This window comes from Schistocerca gregaria, chromosome 7, assembly GCF_023897955.1.
Source record: "Schistocerca gregaria isolate iqSchGreg1 chromosome 7, iqSchGreg1.2, whole genome shotgun sequence".
Lineage (NCBI taxonomy): Eukaryota > Metazoa > Arthropoda > Insecta > Orthoptera > Acrididae > Schistocerca > Schistocerca gregaria.
In genome coordinates, this window is record NC_064926.1 from 189832333 (window position 1) to 189859703 (window position 27371).

Genomic DNA, 27371 nt, shown 5'->3' on the forward strand with positions numbered 1-27371 from the left:
GTGGTCGAAAGTGTGTGTTGAGTGTTCGTGGAAGACGGTCATTGAAGAGGATTGTGACGAAAAATAAGAAGACGAGAACTGCAAAACTTACTGCAGAACTGAATGTTACACTGGCGAACACTGTGAGCACCAAAACAACAAGAAGGGAGCTTTACAACACAGGAACTCCAGGGCGAGCAGGGATTACAAAACCACTCATCAGTGATCCTAATATCCGTAACAGGAAAACGTGGTGCCGGAGACATAAGACCTGCATTATGGAGCAATAGAAGAAAGTCTTTGGCTGAGATTACCCCTCAAGAGAGAAACGTAGAGGGGATTCGGCGATGATTTCTGCAGCCATATCGTGGTATTCCGTGACCACACACGTTCAATGCCAGGTTCCATTGCTATCAATGGCTATACGACAATTTTAGCTCATGAGATCCATCGCCAAGGTGACACTGTATTCCAGGACGACAGGACTGCTCCCATCGTCCAGGACTGGGTATCTGAGCACGGGGGAGAATTGTCACATCCCCCCCTCCCCCCCCTCCCCCCCCCAGCCGCCAGACGTAATATTAGTGAGCCTTTTGTAGTCTATGTTGGAAAGGAGGGTGCATGGTCGCTGTTCTCTTCCATCAGCGGTGCCTGTATTTTGCATTGCATTGTAATGAGATTGGTATAAAGTTCCCTTAAAAACCGTACAGAACTTATATCCACAAGTTCCGAGACGACTGAAACGGTAATGTGTTGTGTTTTACGTATTTTCAGATTTTTGGCTACCACCTGTAAGTGCGAGAACTATTGTACAATTAGCTTAACAGCCACGCATCTAAGCTGCTGATAAGGATAATATAGAGAAATGAAAAAAAATTGATGATCTGTTAGATGATGATCAGTTTGACTTTAGGAAAGAAAAAGGCATCAGAGAGTTGCACTTGATAATGGAAGCAAGACTGAAGAAAAATAACCACACATAGGATCTGTCGATCTAGAGAAAGCATTCTGTAAGTCCAAATGGGTAAGATGTTCGAAATTCTGAGTAAATACGGGTAACCTTTAGGAAAATACGTCTAATATACAATTTGCACAACATCCAAGAGTGAACCATAAGATCGGAAGAACAAGAACGATGTGGTGGGATTAAAAACTGTGTAAGGCAGGGATGCTGTTTTTAACCTTTACTCTTCAATCTATAAATCCAAAAAGTAACGACAGAAATAAAAGAAAGGTTGAAGAGTGGGATTAATATTCAAGGTGAAAGGATATCAACGATAAGATTCGCTAATGACATTAGCGTTCTCAGTGAAAGTGAAGAAGATTTACAAGTTCTCTTGAATGAAATGAACAGTCTAATGAATAAATAGTATATACTGAGAGTAAATCGAAGAAAGACGAAGATAATGAGAAACAGCAAAAATGGGAATAGCGACTGCTACTTAGGCAGCGAAATAACTCATGACGAACGGAGCAAGGAGGACATAGAAAGCAGACCAGTACTTTTAAAAAAGGCGTTCCTGTCCAAGGGAAGTCAAGTAGTGTCAAACATAGGAACAAATTTCTCAGAATGTACTTTTGCAGCACAGCATAGCACGATAGTGAAATATGGACTGTGGGAAAACCGGAACACAAGAGAATCGAAGCATTTGAGATAGGGTGATACAAAAGAATGTTGAAAATCACGTGTACTGATGAGAGAAGGAATGACGAGGTTCTCCGCAGAATCGTCGAAGCAAGGAACATATGGGAAACACTAACAACAAGAGGCGGCAGGATGATTGGACATGTCTTAAGAAATCAGGGAATAACCTCTCTGGTACCAGAGGGAGCCATAGATGATAAAAACTGTAGGGAAATAACTGAGGACGTAGGGTGCAAGTGCTACTGTGCAAATGCTACTCTGAGATGAAAAGGTTAGCGCAGAAGAGGAATTCGAGGTGGCGGTAAAGCCAGACAAAAAATAAATAAATAAATAAAAGTAAAAATAAATAAAAAGGAGGTAAGATATATGAGAATACAAGGCAGAGAGACACATTAGAAGACAAGTGAGAGAGAGAGAGTGAGTGAGTGAGTGGGAGAGAGAGAGAGAGAGACGGTGTGTGTGTGTGTGTGTGTGTGTGTGTGTGTGTAAGACAGAGAGAGAGAGGTAGTAGCACTCTCGCACGACATAGCCGTGGTTCATCTATCTTTGATAATTCTCCATTTTCCGCATAACGAACTTCCATGACTCAACGACTGTTACATGGTTACTAATAAATAAATTCGACTGCTTAGCGTGTCTCTATAGACCTAATGCGTTCCAAGCTTGCACCTTTGTAAGCATTAAACATTGCAGAAGTAATCATCGTCACAGACTTTGAGCTCTTGACTTGCTCTATTTTTGTTGGTATTCTAGACGTCTTATATAGACTGTTACATGAGTTTTTAAGTGTTTCTTTGCTCCCAGTGAATGCTTTTCACAAAAGAAACTGGAAATATGCTGGGTGTGGAAGCGCCTTACATCGGTACATAGCAATTACAGTCGCAAAAACATTGCGTTGAACCGCAAACTTTGGCTCCCACATTCGACAGGACTTCCTGAAAAATGTTTCATTGCAAATACTTATAAAATGTAGAGAAGGTTGCTAACTCACCGTTTGCAACGCTACCGCTATAAAGCTTTAAGTCAGCGAGCTACAAGCGCGCAGAAACTTGACCGCTGTCGGTGCGGAACGGGGCATGTTCTCTATCACCGTCCTGCCCAAATGAGGTGCCATCCTTAGTGCTGCGCTTGATGCGAGGGGCCGCACCTGTGCTCCTTTGCCGTGTCACTTTACCCAGTAAAAAACGCAGCTAGTTATCTGCCAACACAACCAACTTGAATCTTACAGATTCCTGAATTTGACAATTGATATGAATCAGCTTGAGCAAGTAAATGTAGCATCTAGTCTTCAAAATAATGAGATTTATGGTACGATGAATGCACAGAATCCCACACGCTGTAGCTTTATGGCCACAGATCCACACTGAACCCCAAGAATCGCAGTGGGTAGTGACGCAGAAACACCTGGTCTGTACTGCGAGTGACTGAACGCAGTGAGTGTACAGTATTAACGCCATTCGTAGAGTAGAGCAAGAAATCAGTGACGTCAAACTGTACAAACGAGAATTTTAGGAAATCACACACTCTGGTAATTAAACATTACGTGTATCTAATGTTCTGTTATTTTCAGAAAAGCCATCTACTACGAAGTATTTTGTACCGACGGAATGTGAATAAGTGTACGACTGAAACTTATTAAGCTAACGAAATATGTTGCACTATTAACGATCGAGATAAGAAAAAATATTTAACTGTCCGTTCACAGCGTTGACGCCGATTGCTGACGTAACATGAAAAAGTGCATTGCCGAGAACTGTTTCTGTATTGAGAATGTGATTAATGTTACGAAGCGAAACAGTGACAAATTAATGATTTTAGTACCTGACGACAGTGCTTTTGTATTCTAATAATATGATGCTATAAGTGCACATAAGAACTTGATGATGGGCTGTAGACCGATGGCTGCTTACATGAAGATTTAAAAAGGTAAACATGACATTTTTCAAATATCTACGACCTGCGGGTCACCACCTCCTACAAAGTAATTATGTTAAGTGATATCGAATAGCTAGCGAGAACACGATTAATTTTAACTGAAATTTAACAAAACTAAAGTTGCCTAATGAAATAATATTGTCTCCAGCTCATGTCTGAGCAAAACTTGTGAAACTGATTATGTTGTGTGAAAATGAGAATTCACGTAATAATTACTGAAACTCTTGTAGGCAGTGAAAATCAATGCATACGCGAGAGAGCTCAGCGGAAAATGCGATACGTTGTAAAATCACTGAACGTTAATTCGCATAACACTGAACACTCTGTAATAATTCAGAAGCAAAATTTCATTCACTGTGACACGTGATACAGCAGTGATAGAGGAGCGTTACTTCACTATAATAATTACTGTTTTCGGGATTTAGCGCTCATTTCCTTTCAATAAACAAAACTCATTACCTGGAAGACAATGGACGAACACTGAATACGTAACAATCAGCTACAATGGACGCAGGCAACGCCGAACGTCCGAAAGCCGAGAATCACACAAATAAATACATATAATTATGTATCACCGTTGAAATAAATTATGTACTGTAGTATTTACTGACAAACGTCCGATTTAAGTGATTAATAATTCTCTTTTTCAAAAAATTCACTAAAATTAGTTGAATTTACAAGATTAATCAACACTGTCAGGTAAACTGTAGAATTCTGCTGATTCTGATACGCACGCAAGTCTTTTACGTTCTAAATTTTTGAAATTGTAGTCTTATTTTGAAGTAGAATTGTTGTGGGCAAGGGGTGATGATTTGGTGACGACATTTGTTAGGCAACAGCCTCTTCTACTCATTCATAAGAAAAATTAAATATATACGACGACGTAGCACTCTTTCTCAATTAATACTTTTGAAACTATTCCCAAATACGTGGAGTACTATGGCTCACACTATTGCTCGTTATCTTCACAATGCCTTGCCCAACATTTTATCACCACGAAATCTGTAGACTAAGTTTTGCACCCGCTTTCGCGATTACATACGTCTGATCTCACTCACTTTTAATTTGCAGTTCCTGTCTGTGCACTCTCTCGGTGTTGGTGCTATGTCTGTATTATATTGCTATTATACGTAATAAAAATCCTTTTCCCAACCTGTTGCTGCAGTTCTTTACGATATTGTTTTTAAATGATTTGCAGTAAATCTGCGCTACAATATTCCAAGAAAGTGTTGGCAGATAGTGTTTACAATAAAATGACGAAATATATACGTTTACAGTCTGAAATTACGCTTAAAAGGTGGAAAGAAAAAATGTGGATTAATATGAAGTATCATTTAGCGGTACAAAATAAGTAGCTTGCAGGGTTCTTGATACAAAATCAAAATAATGTAGTTGTTCTAGAAAGTGCATCTATCACTGAAGGTTAAAAGTTTATGCATACCACCCCTGGCACCACCACAGACATTCTGGCAGGTTTGTTTAATGTCTGAATGTCTTTGGCAGTTACAACAAAAGTTGATACACTCGAGGTCAACTCACACTGAAACAAATCGCCTGTAAACAAGCAATCGTACAGAGATGCCGGCTTAGACACACAATGGGGTGCTGATCCCATTGCCAATAAACGCACACAGTGCAGAGAACCTGAGGCAAACAATTCAAAAGATAAACACAATAGAATGTATGGCGTCAGAAAGGCGGCAAGGGGTCGATATTACAAGCAACTCAGAACTATGCAAAAATTCAAAGCTACAGTATACTTAGGTTCTCGGTGCAACAAATACTGTACGGGACGTCCCGGGAGAAATTGTCGGTGTTCAGGGATATGACAGGAATTATCACTTGAAGCAAAATACTCCACATGGATATACACCCATTCACGATTCCTAGATAGAACACACGTGACGTACATTGTTATTTATTTTCTATATTATTGAGTACACTGTCAGCTTTACACATATACCATGTGCTACAGTTAGTAAACATTACAAAATGCGCTTTACACTGTATCGATTGAAAAATGCGTATTCTTAACACATTCACTTCTAAGCATTATCGTACACGTCACATTACAGCTGTTGTACATTTCACAATAACTGTTCGAATATCCCATGGTCAACTTCATTGCATTTGTGTGTTCTTTGGAGAACGTTTCTTGCTTGTCTGAGTGCCTCTGCACGTTCCCTAATTAGGGAGGCAACGTGGAAGGTGTGAAAGACGTGACCAAGTAGTTCATCTCGCACACTCACATTTCGTTTATACACCTCAAAATTCATCCAGCCCTGCTAACGAAAATTTAATGACTTAAGGTCTGGCGACCTTGATGGCCATTTAATTGTACCGCCATGATCAGTCCAGCGATTAGGCTGAGGACGGTAAAATGTGGAGGGGCTCCATCATGCTGCAAGTACATCGCAGTCCGTGTGGCCAAAGGAAGATCCCAACGGTGTTCAACCAAGGAAGTTGCCAAAAAATGCAAGTAATTCTGTTCCCTATTCGCCCTTCTAAAGTGACTGGATCTATCGATAACTTACAAATCATGCCGCATCACACTTTGATGGAAAAACAAACTTGGAAATTTGTTTCCATTGTAGCGCGTGGATTTTGTTACGATCATCGATGATTATTACGTGTGTTTGTGATTCCATTCAGTGTAAATGTCACTTCATCAGTGAATAGTGCTAGTGCAATCATATGACGATTTACATTTAACAAGAGACAGAGCTGAAATTGTGTGGCATTGTTGGCGATGTGAAGACTGTGGACAGGGTTCATGTGAAATGGGCGCAAGTTTTTCACCTGTAGTGATCGCCAGAGATGTGTCTGTCAGACACGTTCAGAAAGTCACCGTGTACTCTTAGTAGAACTCCGCTGCGCCATTTCAACATTGTGCTGCTATTCCTGCTCAGGTTGTTGAACTACACGTTCAGAAGAAAAATGGGAACTTGGAAGACTACCTGTTTCAAGGAATGTAGTCAAAACACCTGTAAACACTCTACGAATAGGAATTCGAGGTGTCGGAAAGCGACAATGGTATTCTTCGCCAGCAGCTCTGAGCACTATGTGACCTAACATCTGAGGCCATCAGTCCCCTAGAACTTAGAACTACTTAAACCTAACTAACCTAAGGGCATCGCACACATGCCCGAGCCAGGATTCGAACCTGCGACCGTAGGAGTCGCACGGTTCCAGACGGAAGCGCCTAGAACCGCTCGGCCACCGCGGCCGGCACTGTAACGGCAGAAGCCGTAAACGTACACCGTTTCTGCACATTCTTCGTTAGCGCAGATGCGTGGCAGTTTAGCCACAGCGTGTACAAATACTATTAAGCTACGCTTCTCTCTGATTAATTCTCAGTTCCTCGCACTACTACACTCGCAACACGCCATGAACAACTGGCAGTCCAACATGATAGTTTAACGGTAGAAAGACATCCCGAGCAAAGAAACTCAAAGCGATGAGTTAGGTAAGACATGTGTGGGTCACTTACAAATGTGGGTTTAATGAGTTCGATCTCGAAACAGTGTGTATGTCCATATTAAGTTTCTTGCTACAAATGAGCGTTCATAATTACCGGGCTATTGACCATTCCTCCTGGGACACACTGAATTACGTACGGAAGATTACAGAATACAAAGATATTATTATCCAAAAACCACAAATTTGATGCCATTGCCTATCCTCTCCCAGCAAAACCCTTACAAATGAAACCTGTGGAAATGAAATGTGTGTACTAGCACTTATACAGTAATGTTCGTACTGGTTACAAATTCGTGGCAGTGGCAGACGCATTTACGATTGCAGGGCTGGTGAACGCGCCCGCAGTTCCCGCGTCCCCAGCCACGTCGTCGGCGACGCCCACATCGACGCCGCCGTCCGGTGGCACGCTTCCCGGCCCCACCCCCACCCCCGCCTCCGGGCGACCGCGGCCACGACTGACGCGCCAGGCGGCGGTGCAGCTGGACGACTTCCTGCCGCCCCCGATGCCGCCGTCTCCTCCACCCCCGCCGCCCCCGGCGCCGGCACCGCCCCTCCCGCAGGTGCTGCCGCCGCCCCCGCGACTGCTGACCACCATCCCGTCCTCTGGGGAGGCTGAGCTGCTGGAGGAGGAGGCGGAGGAGGAGGAGCGTGCCGCCCTGCTGCCTCCACAGACCGCGCTCACCACCGCCACCACAGCCACGAAACCCGCCACCACGCCCTGCTACGCCGTCCTCCATACTGGGCCGCCACACACAACCAAGGTATCCTCTCTGCAAATATACTACTTGCTGTCGACATCAGTCTGTTTTGCTGAGGGTAAGGCCTGTTTTTGAAAGACGTACAGACACCTATTTTATCTATATTAAAAAAGAAGTAATTCCTACAGCAGTATTTAAGGTTTCGATTTTATTTTGGCCAATAGTTTCAACTTTGTAACAACGTCATCTTCAGGCCCATACACTTGTTGACATTAACTTCCGTATCTCACCACTGACTTCTAGTATCAGCCGCATGCAGTTAACGTCAACAAGTGTATGGGCCTGAAGATGACGTTTTTACATCTTTGAAACAAGTTGCCAAAATATAATCGACTCCTTAAATACAGCTGGAGGAATTTCTTCATTTTTAATATAAATTTATACCAGCTGACGTCCGACTGTCATCCATTTCGGATGTACGAAGACCTATTTTATTATCTACATGTGGTGTCTGTTCTTTTTGACATGTCCTGCAGTCACTATGAATAAAGACACGAAGGAATTCTAAACATTAACTGGCAGTGGGTATTGATTTATATCAATGGGACAAGTAGAAAATTTGTACGAGACCGGAATTCGAATTCTGATCTCCTGCTTGCTAGATAGATGCGCTGACCACTACGCCATCCGGACATACTGACGACCGCAACAGCGCGGACGTCTTCCGTCAGATCCAAATTCTGACATCACATTACACGGAGTGCCCATGCTTAGACACCACATATATAATTAATTATGAGGGTGCGGGCTGCATTTTTGGACGAAATTTCTGAAAGTACAGGTATCTTCGACAGGACGACATGTCTGGCGTAGCGCTGATAAATTATATACAAACATTCCTCGTGGATCAGTTTATCTATTAATGAAAACCAATCGAAATCTCTGCAGTCGTTGCTGCGATCATCAGTCTACTGACCGGTTTGTTGCGGCCCACCACGAATTCCTTTCCTGTGCTAACCTCTTCATCTCAGAGTAGCACTTGCAACCTACGTCCTCAATTATTTGCTTGACGTATTTCAATCTCTGTCTTCCTCTACAGTTTTTGCCCTCTACAGCTCCCTCTAGTACCATGGAAGTCATTCCCTCATGTCTTAGCAGATGTCCTATCATCCTGTCCCTTCTCCTTATCAGTGATTTCCACATATTCCTTTCCTCTCCGATTCTGCGTAGAACCTCCTCATTCCTTACCTTATCAGTCCACCTAATTTTCAACATTCGTGTATAGCACCACATCTCAAATGCCTACACCAACCTACAGACAGCAAAATGCGACGAGGGACTTCAGTTTAGCAATCTGTATATACGTATCATATATAAAATCTATTTGTACGTTTTATCGTAAAACTGTCACTTCAGAAAAGAAAGTACATGATAAAAATTAGGTAGTAAAGAAAGAAAGAGAGAGATAGATAGGTAGACACACACACACACACACAGAGAGAGAGAGAGAGAGAGAGAGAGAGAGACAGACTGCATTCTAATGATAATGATTTTACCTACACGGCTTTCACGACTTGCTATGCTCTCAGCTATCTTACAAAGAGTTGTCCTCCAGAGTCTCTTCAGGCATGATACAGCTGCACAAGTTGTATCATATCCCTCTGAGCAACTCTGAAGATGTTTCATCGACTTCTTGCCAAGAGGCACTAATAAGTTTCGGTATGTGCATGTTACACGTACCTCTTTACTAGACCCTACAAGCAGACATTTGGCATGTCTAAACCATATTCCCAAATCCGAGGCTCACAGAGATCACCAGTCATCCATATGGTGGTCTTTCATTTGGTGTATTATAAATAACTGTATCAAGATGAGTGACAAAAAGTTGTCATACAGAGTCGTACTATGCAGTGCTAGTAGCTAGTAGCCTTGGCCGTGTGTCGAATTGTGTGATACGTACCGGCCGTGTGTCGAGCTATGTGACACACCTAGACTTTGTATCGAGTTGTCTGATACAGCTTCGCCTCGTATCGACATCTGTCATACATCTTAATCTTTTGCACACACACACACACACACACACACACACACACACACACACACACAGGATGACTGATGATATACTGAGTACAATCAAATACTGATGTCGAGAGCTTAGCATATACACACATAATACTTCTACATGTAAATCAATGCTCCGCATTGCAGCTGATGGTGTGTGGTGGAGGGTACTTCTGGTAACACCATCCGTTCACGCCTACCGTATTCCGTTCGCAAATGGCGCGTGGGAAGAGCGATTGTCGGTAAACCTCTTTAGCAGCTCTAATTTCTTGAATTTTCTCATTGTGGTCACTGCTTGAGACGTATGTGGGAGGAAGTAATTTGGTGTCAGTGTTCTTGGAACGTAATATCTCAGAATATCAATGGCAAAGCACTCCGTTATGCACAACACTTTCGTGTGGTTTCTGACACCGGAGTTCGTCTAGCATCTCTGTACTGTTTCCTCGTCGACGAAACGACCCCGTGACTTCTCTGTACTGTTTCCTCGTCGACAAAACGATCCCGTGACAAAACGCACTCCTCTTCGTTGGGTCTTCTCTATCTCTTCTGTCAGTCCTACCTGCTAAGAGTGCAAAAATGATGAGCAATGGTCGAAAATCGGTGGAACAAATGTTTTGTAAGCCCCTTATATCGTTGATGAATAACATTTCCTTAACATCCTTTCCATGAACTCAGACTAGCGTCTGCTTTTCCTGATATTTGTTTTATCTTCCACTGCACTTGAGGTCGCCCCGAATGGTAACCATTGATACCTGCGGTAGATTCTTTTTCCAGCAATTTGTCGTAAATGGTGTAGGTGAACAAAGTGCATTTTTCCTTCTATGTACGTGCAATATGTTACGTTTATGTGCGTTCCAGGTCAACTGCCGTTGTTGTGTCTAGTGACGTGACGCAAATATTGGGCTTGTATGTTATTGTAATGCACAGCGCCATAGGCGTTCGAGAGAAGGGGTGAGAGGGTGCAATTGCCGCCCACTCCCTCCCCTGTAATCTGGAGTAAAAAGTCTTCATTTTTATAGTGACTGTGTAAACTTCATTTTTCTACAAAATAAAAACCTTTATTGGTCACCTATAATATTTAGTTCTTAAAGCATTACGTCTCGAAACTGATCAAATCATTTATAAAAAATGGCAATTTAATGATTTTCTCCTCCTATCTCCCAAACTCCCCTCTCCCCCCCCCCCCCCCCTCCGGAATTTGGAATTTTTTCTCTGGAGACGACCATGCTCACGGATCTTACTTAAATAACTTCTGTACGGTGGCTGTTTAGGTACAGGCGAAGACAACCTGAGTAGGGAATGGCCTTGAAACTATAGGAAAGCATACGTGAATCTGAACTTGCAAGAGTATAGTGCGTGTTCACTGTTCGTTGGGCGAAGCGCGTGACCTCAGGCGCTTATTTCCTAAACTAATTTGTCGCCTGCCCACGGCCTTGGAAAATTTTTCAGCAGAAACACAGCCTTCCACTTCGCTACTCTCTCTGTAGACAGCACGCCTTTGCCACGCAACTTACAGCAGTTTCTACCCCAAATATTAGTCTGCTAAATTTGCTGATAATCTGATCCTCACAGAGTACTGAAAGAGACGGAGATTTTCTCGTCATTCTATTTTTTCTGTCAAGATAAACATTTCAGGGCCGTGCAGTTTTCGAGTAACTATACCAAGGGCACTCCGTCCATGGTCGGGACTGCGAATGTTGTGTATTAGAATCAGTAGTGAGAGATTTGTGCAGCAGAGGAGGACTTTTCTGCTTAGAGAACCAGCGAATAGACTTAAATATGCAAGTGCTCTGCGGATCTACATTATATCGTTGATTATTTGGCTGTACTCCAAGAGATAACGATTCTCTAGCCTAGCGTTTTATTGAAGAATGTGCTCCTCTCAGCAATGGATTCCAGTATTATAAGTATTTACATCGTCTCCAGATACCCTCCCGTTCCGCTTCGCCAGAAGAGATTGTCTATAAACACAGTATGTTGGAAACTGTTCATCAGTGACTGACCAATTGTTCGCAGACTGTTGTGATGTGATGTTTAAGAGACGTTTATGCCCCTGTGTTTGTCCCAACCAGTTGTCACATTTTCTTTCAGTGGGATTTCGTATCTCATCATAGGCCTGTAGAACTTCAGTTGCCCATGGAATGTTTAACATCTTCATATAAAACCGAAATTCTTTTTGTCCACTGCAGTGATCTGTATCTCTCTCCGCTACAGAAGATTATTTATTTAGTTTATTCACAATGCAGTATTTCATCTATTAAAGACAAAATATTTCGATTTAGGAACCACGTGACACAGAATATTTACCTAAGTAGATGAAATGGTCTAAATTTATTATTTTTTCCTTGTTCTGAGGGTGCTGATGACACAACTCTATGTTCAATCAATCAAAAGTCACCTCAGTTGCTAATAGAAAGTCCACGACCTGTTTCGATCTGTGCATCGGGGCATTTTCAAATGGTCCTGAACCTTTTCTTGAACCCCAGGTCCACTGAAACTATTTTACACTCTTTTCGAATTTAAGAATTAGTTTTACCTTTTCATTGGTAAACTATGCTGTCTAAAATTTCGATCATATCAGAATATAACCTTTTGTAATGGTAGTTTTTGAAATTATGACACACCCATTTTTCTCAACCTGACTTTTACATTTTTTGTCATTTGGAGTTTTTTTCTTTACAATGTAATGTAAGTTATACATTAGTTATGAAACAACGCTCTACATATCTAAGCTCTGTTTTCATTTGCAGTTATGTGAAATATTTATATAATCATCATATTATGCACTAAAAGATGCTGTTTATGATCCAGTTGATGGTGGCGTGACGTGCAGGGTAAGACGTCTATTTGCCCTATTTGTACCTGGAACGGCCCTGTTTTTCAAATAAGTCCTGCTCTCCCGCATTTCTTTTTTTTGGAGGGGGGACACGCTCCAGTATCTCGCGTTTTAGAGATACCCTCCCCCCCCCCCTCCCCCCCGACTAAAATGTTTTATTCTACAGGATGTTTTATTTGCATTTTACTGTGTAAGTGTATACGCTAAGAAGCGGCCCTTGTACAACTTGCTCTCCATTTTTTTTCACTTACTGTTATTGTTTTACACTGTTGGTAGTACCGATTAATGTTAACTTGTATTTTCGAATGGTTAACATATCAAAATTTTCAGTTTCCGTTGTAGTAAGTAGTGTGAAGACGTTTTAATGGATACCTGTCAATTTTAGATCCCGGCAGTCACTGTTTCAACATGCAAAAAGGGAAGCGAAATTTTAAAAGCAACATGCAAAGTGGGTTGTTTTTATTATTGCTGTGGAGAAACTGTACAATGTACACTGTGCAAACAAAATTATACTATTGTTCATGATGCAAGTTCTGACATTTTGAATAACGTGTTCATGTCTTCAGAATGCAATAAAAAGTTAGTAAGGGGACACTGGAAATATCCGAGGAAACTGGTGTTAGATGTCTACCTATTTCAATAGTAAAAACATTGACACGAAAAATGTGATTCATTTCGAAGAGTTGTGCCTGGGAAATTGGCGGTCAAATGCTAATGTGGAACGTGTTTTCCTTAATGAAACCTTTGTAACGAGATTTTAAAAAAAGAAAAAGAAAAACGCAAAGCAGAGTTAAAGTTGAAAAAGCGAAGGCCTGGTTAATATTCAAAACACACTTCAATGGGTCATAGTGAGCTAACTTTTATGGCAAAATATCAAAATGAAATCTTAATAAGTTTAAAGCTCGGTGGCAGTGCAGCAGAGCCATTGCAGAAGTCTTTTGGAATCATCTGGGTACCTGGTGCAAAGGGCAAGTGCTATGTCCATAAAAAAAATTTTTAATTTATTTTCCCTCTTTTTTCTTAAATGACCCATGCTTTCTTATAATATATAAAAAACTGTCCTCCTGTGTAATACAGTGGAAATTAATAACCTAGTAAAAGCCGAAACCAGTCGTGGACTTCATAAAGTTTTGATTAGCGACTGGAGCTGCATATCATTAAATAATTTATAAGTCACATAAAGCTCCACGGTTTAAGTAACATTCAATGATTTACAATGGAGTGTGTACCTCTGTTCCACTCTGTTTTGCTGCCACTCCAGACCATTTCCACTAAAACATTTCTTTTTTGTTTCTTTTACAGATATCAATTCTGACATTACTAAATTAAGTCTCATAAAATAAAGCCACATGAAAATCAAGAGTTCAAAAAATGACAAGAATTTTTAGAAAATTACCAGTTATATTTAACTTGGAACATGAACATGGTACGTGATTAACAAATTTTACCTTCTCATGTGGAAAAATGTGTTTATTTCAGTGATTTATTCGTTACTTCTCTTGTGCATGTCCTTACAAATGGTTCTTCAAAGTTTTTCTACAGTAAGTCGTTTTTCTTGTGGGCCCCTCTCAGGTAGTGAAAGTTCAGTTATAGCCACCCTGCAAATAAACGGAGCGGAATATGATGAGAAATCACTCTAACGACGATACGGGCTGCACATGAAAAAACCCACTCACATTCGTGACACTGACAAAGAGCAGATTGCTACAACCAGCCGCCGAGGAACGGGCACCTCAGAAATGGGGAAGCTGGTCGGCTGTTTGCGTGCTACTTTCATAAGTATCTCTTAAAGTGGTTGAAGAGTGGTGAAACCACGATTGGGCGATGCTGTTGGATGTCCACGTCTCATCACACAACGTGGAGGCTGGAAGATTGCCTGCTATGTAGGGTAGGATAGGCGCCATTATGCGGCACAGTTTCGGAGCACACCGTAAAGCGCATATACATTAAGTGATCAAAAGTATCCGGACATCCCCGAAAACACACGTTTTTCATACTAGGTGCATTGTGCTGCCACCTACTACCAGGTACTCCATATCAGCGACCTCAGTAGTCATTAGACATCGTGAGAGAGCAGATTTGGGCCATCCTCGGGACTCACGGACTTCGAACGTGGTCATGTTATTGGATGTAACTTGTGCCATACATCTGTACGCGATATTTCCATACTCCTAAACATCCCTAGGTCCACTGTTTCCGATATGATAGTGAAGTGGAAACGTGAAAGGACACGTATAGCACAAAAGCGTACACCCTGATATCGTCTATTCACTGACAGAGACCGCCAACAGTTGAAGAGAGTCCTACTGTGTAAAAGGCGACATCTATCCAGACCATCACACAGGAATTCCAAATTGCATCAGGTTCCACTGCAAGTACTGTTAGGCAGGAGGTGAGAAAACTTGGATTTCATGGTCGAGTGGCTGCTCAGAAGCCACACATCAAGCCAGTAAATGCCAACCGACGCCTCGCTTGGTGTAAGGAGCATAGACATTGGACGATTGAACATTGAAAAAGCGTTGTGTGGAGTGACGAATCACGGTACAAAACGGGGCGCTCCGATGGGAGTGTGTGGGTGTGGCAAATGCCCCGTGAACGTCATGTGCCAGCGTGTGTAGTGGCAACAGCAAGATTCGGACGGTGTTATGGTGTGGTCATGTTTTTCATGGAGGGGGCTTGCACCCCTTGTTTTGCGTGGTACTATCACAGCACAGGCCTATATTGATGTTTAAAGCACCTTCTTGGTTCTCAGTTTTGAAGTGCAAATCGGGGATAGCGACTACGTCTTTCAACACAATCGAGCACCTGTTCATAATGCATGGCCTGTGGTGGAGTGGTTACACGACAGCAACGTCTCTGTAATGTGCTGGCCTGCACAGAGTCCTGACCTGAATCCTAAAAAATACTTTTGGGATGTTTTGGAACTCTGACTTCGTGCCAGGGCTCACCGACCGACATTGATACCTCTCCTCAGTGCAGCACAGCTTGGAAGAATGGGCTGCTATTAGCCAAGAAACCTTCCAGCACCTGACTGAACGTATGTCTGGGAGAGTGGAAGCTGTCATCAAGGCTAAGGGTGGGCCAACACCATATTGAATTCCAGCATTATCGGTGGAGGGCGCGACGAACTTGTAAGTCATTTTCAGCCAGGTGTCTGGATACTTTTGATCGTACACATAGTTGAGCATTCGGCTCCACAGCAGGCGTCCCCTACGTGTTCACATGTGGACCCATTGACATCGTCCATAACGTTTGGCTGACCACGCGATGATCGAGATTAGAATAATGGAAGCGTTTCACGTGGACGCTTGAATCACGTTTCTTGCTACACCATTGTAAAATACACTGATGAAACAAAACCTTATAAGTACATGACCTACAGTTACGCCATCTTCCATGCGGACGCCTGCTGGAACCATACACTGCGCCACGGACGAAGCAGCACTGTTGTCGATTGGGGAATATTCACATTTCGTGGCCCTTACGGTGGTAATCGAGAGCACCATGACAGCTGTCGATTATATGAACAGAGTACTGCGGACCACTTGTCTCCTTTAATACTTGATGTCTTCTCCGATGGCGATGGTATCTTCTCGCAATATAATTGTCGCAAGGCCAGAATTGTGCAACAGTGGTCTTAGGAGCATGGTAGTGTAGTCACGTCTTGGTCAGCAACTTCACCGGATCTAAAACCCTAAGAAAAAATCTATGACGCCTACAGGCGTTAGATCATTGCCAGCAAGCCACCGGCTCATAATTTACGGAAACAGGGCGATGTTACTTAAGTATCTGGTGCCTCGAATCTACAGTAAACTACCAAAGACATTTCTACAACATTCAACGTAAAGCAGCTGTTGAAGCATAACTTCATGAAAGTGATAGAATACTCCATGTTACCGATGAATGATGTTCTTCAGCCGCAGATAGAATTTTCGGTATCTGAGGAAGATGTCTTTCGTGACGGCACTCTCGTATAAAACATTCTCGGACATCTTTCCGCGCCGGCCGCGGTGGTCTCGCGGTTCTAGGCGCGCAGTCCGGAACCGTGCGACGGCTACGGTCGCAGGTTCGAATCCTGCCTCGGGCATGGATGTGTGTGACGTCCTTAGGTTAGTTAGGTTTAAGTAGTTCTAAGTTCTAGGGGACCAATGACCACAGCAGTCGAGTCCCATAGTGCTCAGAGCCATTTGAACCACTTCTTTCCGCGTCACATCAGGGTAAAACCGCGAGCTTCGACGATTTCCACTATCGTTTCGTCAGGAGCTATTGACCGTCAAAATTGGCCCTGTGGTGACCTTACATATCCCAAAGACAGCTCATGATTGGTCCGTACTTACGTCATTGTGTCCCAGATGGTGTCAACGTCTGCGTTGGTGGCATCACCGGTTCCACCGTAGTGTAAATAGTGTGACTAATATATCTGGACCTTCTCTCCACCGAGATCTTGCTTCTGCCCATAGCTACAATTATATCCGCTATCACTGTTGAAGGTTTTCTCACACATTATTATTTCTACAGCCTTTTTAATTGTAGAGTTCCAGTATGTGCCACCCTGGGAAAAACTTTTGTTTCATCAGACAGTATTTTATGATTGTTTACGAGGCTGCACTCATCAACTGCAGATTTCCGCAGTTCTCTATTTTTAATACATCGTTGATGTTCTGCACAGCGGATGGACAAGCTACGGATGCGCCAACACATGTAATTTTTTCCGCATTCAGATGGGATACTGCAAATCGCACTCAGTTCTTAACATGGCATAGCATCTGCTTTATCTTCTTTTAGGCCCAATAATAGACCTGATAGCTCGTCAGATGCACACATAAAGGTATTTTGTCAGGATTCGTTCATTTATATGCTTATAATTGGAAGTCCGGACGCCACATTTCTGCAAGAAGAGGTGACTCTGGCGGGTGGTTCCAGTTTTAAGAGACTCATTGGATCCGGCTGTTCTTCCATGGAGGTGTGTCCTTCTTGGAGACAATCATTGCTCCAGAGAATTCTGAGAGACATGACTGTGAAGGGAGACGTCACGATGACTTTCTCTCTGTCAATGATACCATATGTAAAGACTGTTGTATTAATGTATTGAATGTCAAGATTACTATAGGAAACCACTATAAGAAGTGTGTCTGGTTTAATATTTGTTTTAATATACAAAGTTTCGTGAAGAAGTAACCTCATTTCGTAGAGTCAACAGACAGTTTGACCTCTTGAGTTTCTGGCATCAAAATTTCTGCCTGTGAAGACGAGATCAACAGATAAAACGAAAAAATTCTGTCCGAACACGCCTATGAAGGCCCAACAATACCAGCCGAGCGCCGTGTCATCGTGAGATAACAGGCGCCATTGGATGTGGAATGGAGGGGCATATGGACAGCGCGGTGCTCTCCCGACGTTGTCAGTTTTCGTACCCGGAGCCGCTACTTGGCACTCAAGTAGCTCTTCAACTGGCCTCACAAGTGCTAAGTGTATCACCGTTGCCAAAAGCAACTGGCTAACCCAAACAGCGATCCATTCAAGAGTTAGCCAAATTTCAGTATTTTGGTGGCAACTGGTGTAACCACTTCGGCAATGCCGTTGGCGATAAAAGAAAGAAGGACAGATAATAAGGACAAATCTCAAAGGGGATATCTTTTGATTGTCCCATTGTTCGTGTACCCCCTCGGCTTAAGTTCCGAACTGGAAACTGTAACTGAGGTAGAACTAAGGAAATACTTCACTGCTAACGTTCCATACTTATATCAGTTCTCAGTTTAGCACTTAGTTATAGTTTTGGCCAACGCCCTTGGCGAAATGGTAGCATCAATTGCCGACAAATCACCGAAGGTAACCGCTGTCGGGCTTGGCTACAACTTGGATGGGCGACCATCCTTGTCTGCCGAGCGCTGTTAGCAACCGGAGTGCACTCAGCCGTTGATCGCAAAGTAGTGGCTCCAGGCACGAAAGCCGACAACGGCCTGGACACCGGTGAACAGACCACATGCTGCTCCATATCCGAATCCAGTGACGGCTATAAGTTGAGGACGACATGGCGGTCGGTCTGTACCAGTGGGTCTTTTGAGTCGCGTTCGGATGGAGTTTAAAATGCTTTGGCTCATTTTTGTCTATAGTAACGAATATAAACATATTATTCAAATAAAGGACAGCCCCAGTGGTGCTTACGTTGCCAAAGTATGAGCTAGAGCCGTGGACAAGTCTGGAGGTTCAGTGGCAGGTGGTGAGTGAGTACACGTCACTCCCGGCAGGTGGTGGTGACGACGACGCCGGACCCGCGGCTGTGCCCGCTGGGGCCGCCGCCGCGCAGCGCCTCCACGTCGTCGTCGTCTTCCTCGGCGTCGGCGTCGGCGTCGGCGTCGTCGGCGCGGCCGGCGCCCACGTCCTGAGCGGCGCGCCCCGCCCCCGCGCCTCCGCCTCCGCCTCCCGCCGCCCCCGTGGCGGGTGCCGCCGCCAGATGGACCCTGCGGCCGGCGGTGCTCGCCCGCCCCCGCGCCTCCGCTTCCGGCCGCCCCCGTGGCCGGCGCCGCCCCGCTGCGCTGCCTGCCTGCCGACGCCGCCGCCCACATCCCAGATGGCCCCCGCGGCTAGCGCCCTGTCGTGAGCCGAAAGCCTCGTCCCCTCCGCCAGAGCCTTCAGCCGCCAAAACGTGACTCGCCTGAAGCCACTGGCCGCCACGTACCATACAGACGACCCAGAAGGCGCCGGCTGCTGACCCACATGAGGCCTCCAGATACGTTAGGTACCTGGTCAGGTATTTTCATTTCATTTTATTTGTGACCTGTACATGTGACACAATCAGACAGCTTCCGATACGTAACCCGCTACAAATCCCAGTGTGTAGTACCCATTTTAGCAAGTAACAAATAGATTTTATCACACACACACACACACACACACACATACACACACACACACACACACACACACTCACAACCCATAATCTGATTCCTAGTATTTGATAAAATATTTATATTATTTTGCAAAACTGTAAATTAAATCATACACTGAAAAGACAAAAGTCACGAGATATACTTCTAACATCATGTCATACCTCTTTTTCCTGTCGCAGTTCAGGGACTATACGGGGATGGGCTCAACAAGCCGTTGGAAGCCCTCTGCAAAAATTTGGAGTCTTTATAGCAGACCGCAATAGCCAAAGTGTTACTAGTGCCGTATTTTTTATATTAAATGACTTCTAGACAGCCTCTCAAATATGTTCAATAGGATTCATGTCTGGCGGTTTGGATGGTCATATCACTCGCTCGAAATGTCCAAAATTTTCGTCATACCAACTTTAAAAATTGTGACCCACTGAAACGACATCATTGTTTGGGAACGTGAAATCTGAAAATGGTCTCCAAGTAGACGAACATAACCATTTTCAGCCAATGATCGGTTCACTTAGACCAGAGGACCCAATCCATTCCATGTAATCACAATTCACACGATTATGGAGGCACCATCAGCTTGCACAGTGCCATGCTGACAGTTTCGGTCCACGACTTCGTGGGGTCTTACTAAATGAAGTCGTGACTCATTTGGCCAGACCACGGTTTTCCAGCCGTCTAAGGTCCAACCGATGTGGTCACAAGTCCAGCAGAGACTCTGCAGGTGGGCGTGCAGCCCATTAACGCCAAATTTCGCCGCACTGTCCTAACGGATACCTTCCTCGTCTGTGCCACATCGATTTCTGCGGTTATGTCACCCAGTGTTGGTTGCCTGCTAGCAGTGAAAACTCCACTGAAAAGCCACTGCTCTCGATCGTTAAGAGAAGATCGTCGGCCGCTGCATTGTCCTTGGTGAGAGGTAATGCCTGGAATTTGGTATTCTCGGCACACTCTTGACACTGTGGATCTCAGAATACGGATTTTCCCGACGATTTCCAAAATGGAATGTCACATGCGTCTAGCTCCAACTACATTCTGCGAATAAAGTCTGTTAACTCCAGCAGTACGGCCATAATCACGTGGCACACCTTTCCATGTGAATCATCTCAGTACAAATGACAGCTCCGGCAATGCACTGCCCTTTTATATCTTGTGTACGAGGTGTTACCGCCATGTAGATTAGATTAGATTAGATTAATACTTGTTCCATAGATCATGAATACGACACTTCGTAATGATGTGGAACGTGTCAGGTTAATAAAAGATGTCTGTACAAGAAATTACATTACACAAAATATTGCATGACACTAATGATTAAGTTTTTTTTTTACTTAGTTTATATCTAAAAATTCAGCCAATGAGTAGAAGGAGTTGTCATCTAGAAATTCTTTTGATTTATTTTTAAATGTTAGTTGGCTATCTGTCAGGCTTTTGATGCTGTTTGGTAGGTGCCCAAAGACTTTTGTGGCAGCATAATTTACCCCTTTCTGTGCCAAAGTCAGATTTAACCCTGCATAGTGAAGATCATCCTTTCTCCTGGTGTTATAGGTATGCACACTGCTATTACTTTTGAATTGAGTTGGATTATTATCAACAAATTTCATAAGGGAATATATATACTGTGAGGTTACTGTGAGGATCCCTAGATCCTTAAATAGATGTCTGCAGGATGACCGTGGGTGGGCTCCAGCAATTATTCTGATTACACGTTTTTGTGCAATGAATACTTTTCTACTCAACGATGAATTACCCCAGAATATGATGCCATACGAAAGAAGTGAATGAAAGTAGGCACAGTAAGCTAATTTACTGAGATTCTTATCACCAAAATTTGCAATAACCCTAATAGCATACGTAGCTGAACTCAGACGTTTCAGCAGACCATCAATGTGTTGCTTCCAGTTTAACCTCTCATCAATGGACACACCTAAAAATTGTGAAAATACTACCTTACCTACAGACTTCTGTTCAAATTCTATATTTATTACTGGAGTTGTGCCATTTACTGTACGGAACTGTATATACTGTGTTTTATCAAAATTTAAAGAGAGTCCATTTGCTGAGAACCACTTAATAATTTTGTGAAAAACATCATTTAAATTACATCACTTAGTTCTTGGTTTTTGGATGTTATTACTATACTTGTATCATCAGCAAAAAGAACTAACTTTGCATCTTCATCAATGTGGAATGGCATATACATGCATGTTGCTATCTCATGACTTTAGTTATCTAAATGCAATTACCCGTGCAATTTCAGTGGATGACTATCCAAAATCTGTAAGACATACAGGAAACACAGAACATTAAGGTTTTATCCCACATGAAGGATGCTCAATATGGCCATGATTTGCGACGTGGCAACAAAATCACATGCATGTCATTCACTCAAGTCCCTTTCACAAATTGTGCAATATGGTGGCATTCTTATCGAGACCATAGGCAAATTCACTGCCACTGATACCATAGCGTTCCATAGTCTGGTGATTTCATTGCTACAGGGCCGTATTTTTGCAGTCTAATACACCAAGTTATGTTCTGACTGCGAATATGTCAGGATAATGCTTGTGTCTCTATCCAAGCGAGCAGCATAGTTTAAGTGAAGTGTTCGTGTCCAAGGGGAAGAAGAGGCAACGGTTGAAGTATCCAGTTTGGAAAGAAGTTGAAGGAACAGGTCACAGTAACACAGTTTCCTTGGGACGACAGTCTGTACTACTTGGTTCAAGTTGACAGTCAGTCACTTATGTTGCATTTGTATGATTTACAGACATGAAGTCCGTGAGACACTGGTCAATGGAGAGGGTGAGCTGCCCCAAAATGGACTGGAAATAGTATCCTGTGGCGAGACTGAGTGCAGTAAAGGTGAGGTACATTTAGGCGGTAGCTTGAGGACTGTTCTGATGAGGTTCAGAGAGGTGGTAGCTTGAGGATGATGGACACTGCAGTGAAATATTTCTCGTTGGGTGGGTGAGGTGAACCCTGACTGGTGAATACTAGGTGCAAGTTGGGTAATCCTGGAATGTGAACTGCCTGCAGAATAGTCAAGCTGTGACCTAAATACTCGTTCAGCAGAAGTATATCAGCAGAGGCATATAACTCACAGAAGCGAGGTAGTGACGTGATGGCAGCGATCTTTGGGGCAATGTGTATGCCTGTGGTGGCGAGACTCATGCCACATGATACCTTGGCAGCTACTGGAGTTTCAGTCGAGAAGCAACACAGCGCGTGTCTCTTGATGCGCTTTCGTCTGACATCTGGAGGAAGTGTCACTGGCATTCCAAAGCTGTGATAAGCAATAGCCACAGTCACAGCATCCCTTTTTCCTTGAGGGAGAGACGGCAGAACCAAGAAGACGTGGCTTCCAATGGGAGTAGGTGCCCTAGGATCAAGAAGGTAGTCATTGGGATGATCACAGAAGCGTGGACCCAGGCAGCACTGGAGAAAGGCACATGGCTCCAGCGTGACCCCAACAGATGGGTGTAACGTGGATGGCGACTGGTGGAAGTGGACCTGAAAAACCGAGATGTAAGTTGACACCGTCTAGGAAGCTGGACCTGGCCGCCAGGAATGGTGATGCTGATGGAGATGCGATGTCCTCATCATGTCCTCTTCACGCCGCTGAAGATGGCAATTGATGTAGGATCCAGCATAGCACAGGTTTGCGTTGAAATTTTGAGGAATGCTTAGCTAGAGGCTGTGGGAAATGTAGCTAGTGGCCTGAGAAAAGTGTGCAGATGAGGAATAGCTGGGCGCCAAAAGGCCCATAGTCAAGGTGGAGAGATGAGGTGAAACACACTGCAGAGAATGTGGCTGTGGTTGGGTGAGTTGCACTTGAGGCAGATACTGTTGGAAGAGCTGCATTTGGGTGGCTGCCATTGGGCTGGCTGTGTTTGAGCTGACATGTTGGACTGGCTACAGTTGGGCTATTGGAGTGTGAATAAGGAGTCCAGATCAACAGGAATGATGCATAGCGTTACAGAGGACACTGCAGAGTGTTTTGTGTGAGAAAGAGTATGGAAAAGTGGAGAGGTAGGCAAGATAAGTAACGGATTCTGTGGCACCGACAGAGGTGGGTTGAGGAACTGAGGAGTGCAGTAGGTATGAGCACATGAAGGCGGGCTGTGGCTTCAGCTCTTTGATCCAGCGGTATCAGTGGCCTAGTCGTTGGTGCTAGGTGAGGGCAGGGTATGGAAGAGCTAACTTCTACAAGGGAAGCTCAGAGCCATGTTGTAAGTGCTGTATTCAAAGCAAGAGCTGTACCAATATGTCAGAGTGCTGCAGTGTTATACTGAAGTGGATGGTAGGTTTTGAGAACACACACATCTACCGTAGAGATAGGCGAAACCATTCTCTTGAAGGATCAGATCATAACTGCCCACTCATTGGAATGAACTGTCTGATTGCTTAGCTGTGCGGTAATATGCTTGCCTCCCATGCACTGGGCGCAAGTTTGATTCCCGGCCGTGTTGGAGATTTTCTCCACCCATGGACTGTGTGTTGTGTTGTCTTCATCATCATTTCCTCCTATCATCGGCCACAAGTCGCCTAGTGTGGCGCCGAGTGAAATAAGCCTTGCACTTGGCGGCCGAACCCGAATGGGACCTCCCAGCCAACAATGCCATGTGATCATTTCATTTTGTCATTGGAATGAACTAGCTCTTTTCTATGATTCTCTACTTGCTAATCATTTATCAAATTAAATGAAGGCAAAGCACCTTTTCTTTTTAGTTCAAAGTCACTGGACTTATATTTTGACTATATTTTAACCTGTTTCGAAAGAATATTGGAATAGGACTAATAATTTTTCTTCCTTATACTTTTAAGATTTCCAAAGAGTCCTACATTTCTAACTCAGTAACAATTTAAAATATCACAACAAATTTCTCAATAAGGGCGTTGTAAATTGAAACAGTAACTGATTATGATTACTTTTTCGTAAATTTATTGAAAATTAAGTATAATATGAAATGTGAAATATAAGTGAAATTAAGCTCTTACTTATTAAAATTATCTACAGTTATCATTTACAGCCAACATAACAGTATGTCTATTTTGACAGTCGCTGCTAGACCCAGATTGTGTCTTCCTTGGAATAGACAGATAGTATCACCCAAGAGCTCCAAAACTGAACAGTTGCCTTTTTTCATGACAGTGATTGGTGATTGATCTCTCGTTTAACCTTCATCTATTTCAGGAAGTTGTTTGAAGCCAAAAGGACTGTTACTGAAAAACGTAACTGTTCTTTTAACCTTATCACACAGTTTTTGCTATTGACTTTCATACTGTGCTGCACAGTGTGATGTAAGGAATGTGCAAAACATGGGACATGTGGAAGTTTCAAAAGCTTCACTACTGACTTCATATTTGACCTTTTGTACATCTCTATGACAGTGATTTTAAACTTCAAGTTATATTTGGCTATAACAGTCTTTAACCAGTTTGAAATATTTTCTATAGTATGCCTTTCTTCAGATTTGATGCGGTTTTATCATCTATAAAATGTTTTGTGACTGTATACAGACAAATATTGTTTATAGTTGTCTACATGTCATTGGCCATTAATAACAAATCTCCTAGTACCATTAATATAAACCAATGACCATATTACCATCAACAGTAACACAGTCCTCTAACAAGATTATCTGTTTTACATAACATAAAATCTTAAATGGCACAAATACAGAAACTGCATTAGTGAAATACAAACAGTAAGAGATAAAAGCGAATATGATGTCATGTTAAAAAAAAAATTATAGAAGCTGTTGGTTCATAGTACACGAAATTAATAATTTCATTGAATGTGACTGGCTTTATAGCATTGACAGACTTGCTTATATGTTTTTTCAAACGAAAATCCGTTAAGAGTGAGGATGTCTCAAAAGAAACTAAATCAGGACTGGCAGGTTGAAATTAGGTACTCACTTTGATTTTCTCTTTTGAGAGCTTCATCTGAAGTGGAAGCAGACATTGGTGATCATGATTCATAAGAAACAATTTCTCAAATTTCTGCTGAAGAATCATCGACTGACTGAGCTCTTAATGCTGTTTCTGACCACATTGTTGGATGCCTGAATATTATATAGGTCTTCAGGTTTGGAGAGGACCCAGAAGAACAGTAAAGTATTACTAAAGTATTTTGTGTTTCAATCTAGTTTGGTAAAAGGATATGTATGACTTTAAACTTTTCTGTCAAAGGTGACATGCTTGACTTACATTCTGAAGATCCTAAAAATACTTACTATGGAAAAATTAGTTACAATACAGATGCACTTTTTCAGTAGTAAAAACTTAAAATTAGAATAAATGTACTTGCAGTGTATTCAGTAATTTATAAATGCACTAATACATATATGAAACTTAATAATGTTATTTATATCATTATTGTTAGAATAAATAATATCCATGGTGAGCTTAACTTGAATGGAAAGCTTCAAGTCGTGCTGTGAGCTGAATCAGTGAATGAGCCATGAGCACTGCAAGTTGAATCAGTGAGCGAGTAAAGAATGGGAAGAGCAGAGTGACTCCTGAGTCACTCTATGTAGATTCAGAAACAGTGAGTGGCTTCTGGGAGTTCAGTGATTGAATGAGTGAAGAGTGAAGTTACAAGTCAGTCACATACAATCCAAGACAGTGAGTAACCAAAGAGGGCAGTGGAAAATGAGTGACCTGTGATCAGATCTGTGTTCAGTAGGAAGTGGTAGGGGAGCCACGGGATTCCACTTCACAGAGCATCATATTATATGGTGATGTGTCGAATGGGCCAACATGTAAGCTCATTGTGAGCTGCCTTTTCAAATCAAAAGCAGAAATAAAAAGCAAGAATGTATTTTATGCATTAATGCAGTGTTCTAAGTGGGTGATACTTTTTGTGACTGACAAAAGCTGTTCACAGCAGCCAACTGTGTAAACTACTAATGTATCATATACAGTGTTTCTTTTGCAGTCATATTGACTAATTCAGCATGCTGGGTGGGACCCTGTTGCAATGGCCTAGAATCTTTGTTCCACGCACTGTCATCACTGGAGAGGATATTCTGGTCTGAATAGCTACTGTTTCTTTGTTCTGAGTCACTGATCGCCCACTGTGTGAAAGGATCTAGTTCTTTGAATCAGTGGATCGCCCATCCCTAAAGTGACAAGCATTCAGCAACAGACCAATGTAGTAGTTATGGAAGGCTAGTCTGGGTAAACACAAAAACATGAGAAGTCTGAATGTTTGGACACTAGTCGCTACTGGCATGTAATCTCTAAGCTAGTTATCCTCATCACCATTGCTGTGGTCAGGTCTGAGGGGAAGAAAAGGCTACAATTGAGTTTAGAAGTGCTGAAGAAAATTTTTACATTTTTTAAGAAGACTAAGGAAGGGAGTACAATAACACAGTTTCTTTGGGATGTTAATCCAGACTACTTGGTTTATGCTGAAAATCAATGACTTATGTTGTCCTGGAATGTTCTTTCAGGAATTAAGTCTGATAGGTTATGGTTAATGGAGAACTGGGGAGTTCTTGAGGATGGACTGAAGATGAAGTGCAGTGATGTGGTAAGTTTGAGGATGGTGAAGATCCAATAAGGTGGCAGCTTGAGGGTGGTTGAGTCAAGGTTCATTGAGTTGGTAACTAAAGGATGGTTGTAGTGTATGGACACTGCAGTGAAGTACTCCTTGTTCCACAGCCGTATGAGCTACAAGGCATAACTGGCTTAATCACAAAGCGTGGATTGGCTGCAGAGCAGATGGGCAGCAACCTAAATACTTGTCTTGTCGAAGAATTATCATGTCACTTGTGAAAGCGAGGTAGTATTGTGATGCCAATGCTGTTTCTGGTGATGATTATGGCTGAGGTGGCGAGGCT

The 27371-nt window shown here is 42.8% G+C and overlaps 1 protein-coding gene across 2 annotated transcripts in view; it reads left to right on the plus strand.

The window, feature by feature from the left end:
• LOC126281541 (leucine-rich repeat-containing G-protein coupled receptor 5-like) overlaps positions 1-27371 on the plus strand; it is a 685956-nt gene that overhangs the window by 619839 nt on the left and 38746 nt on the right. The window contains exons 21-22 of one of the 2 annotated variants that reach the window (XM_049980596.1): positions 7364-7800; positions 18883-19385. In XM_049980596.1, the coding sequence (XP_049836553.1) occupies positions 7364-7800; positions 18883-19020 (575 nt within the window). In that variant the 3' untranslated portion in view covers positions 19021-19385. The remainder of the gene's footprint in view (positions 1-7363; positions 7801-18882; positions 19386-27371) is intronic. The other variant, XM_049980597.1, reaches the window with a different exon arrangement.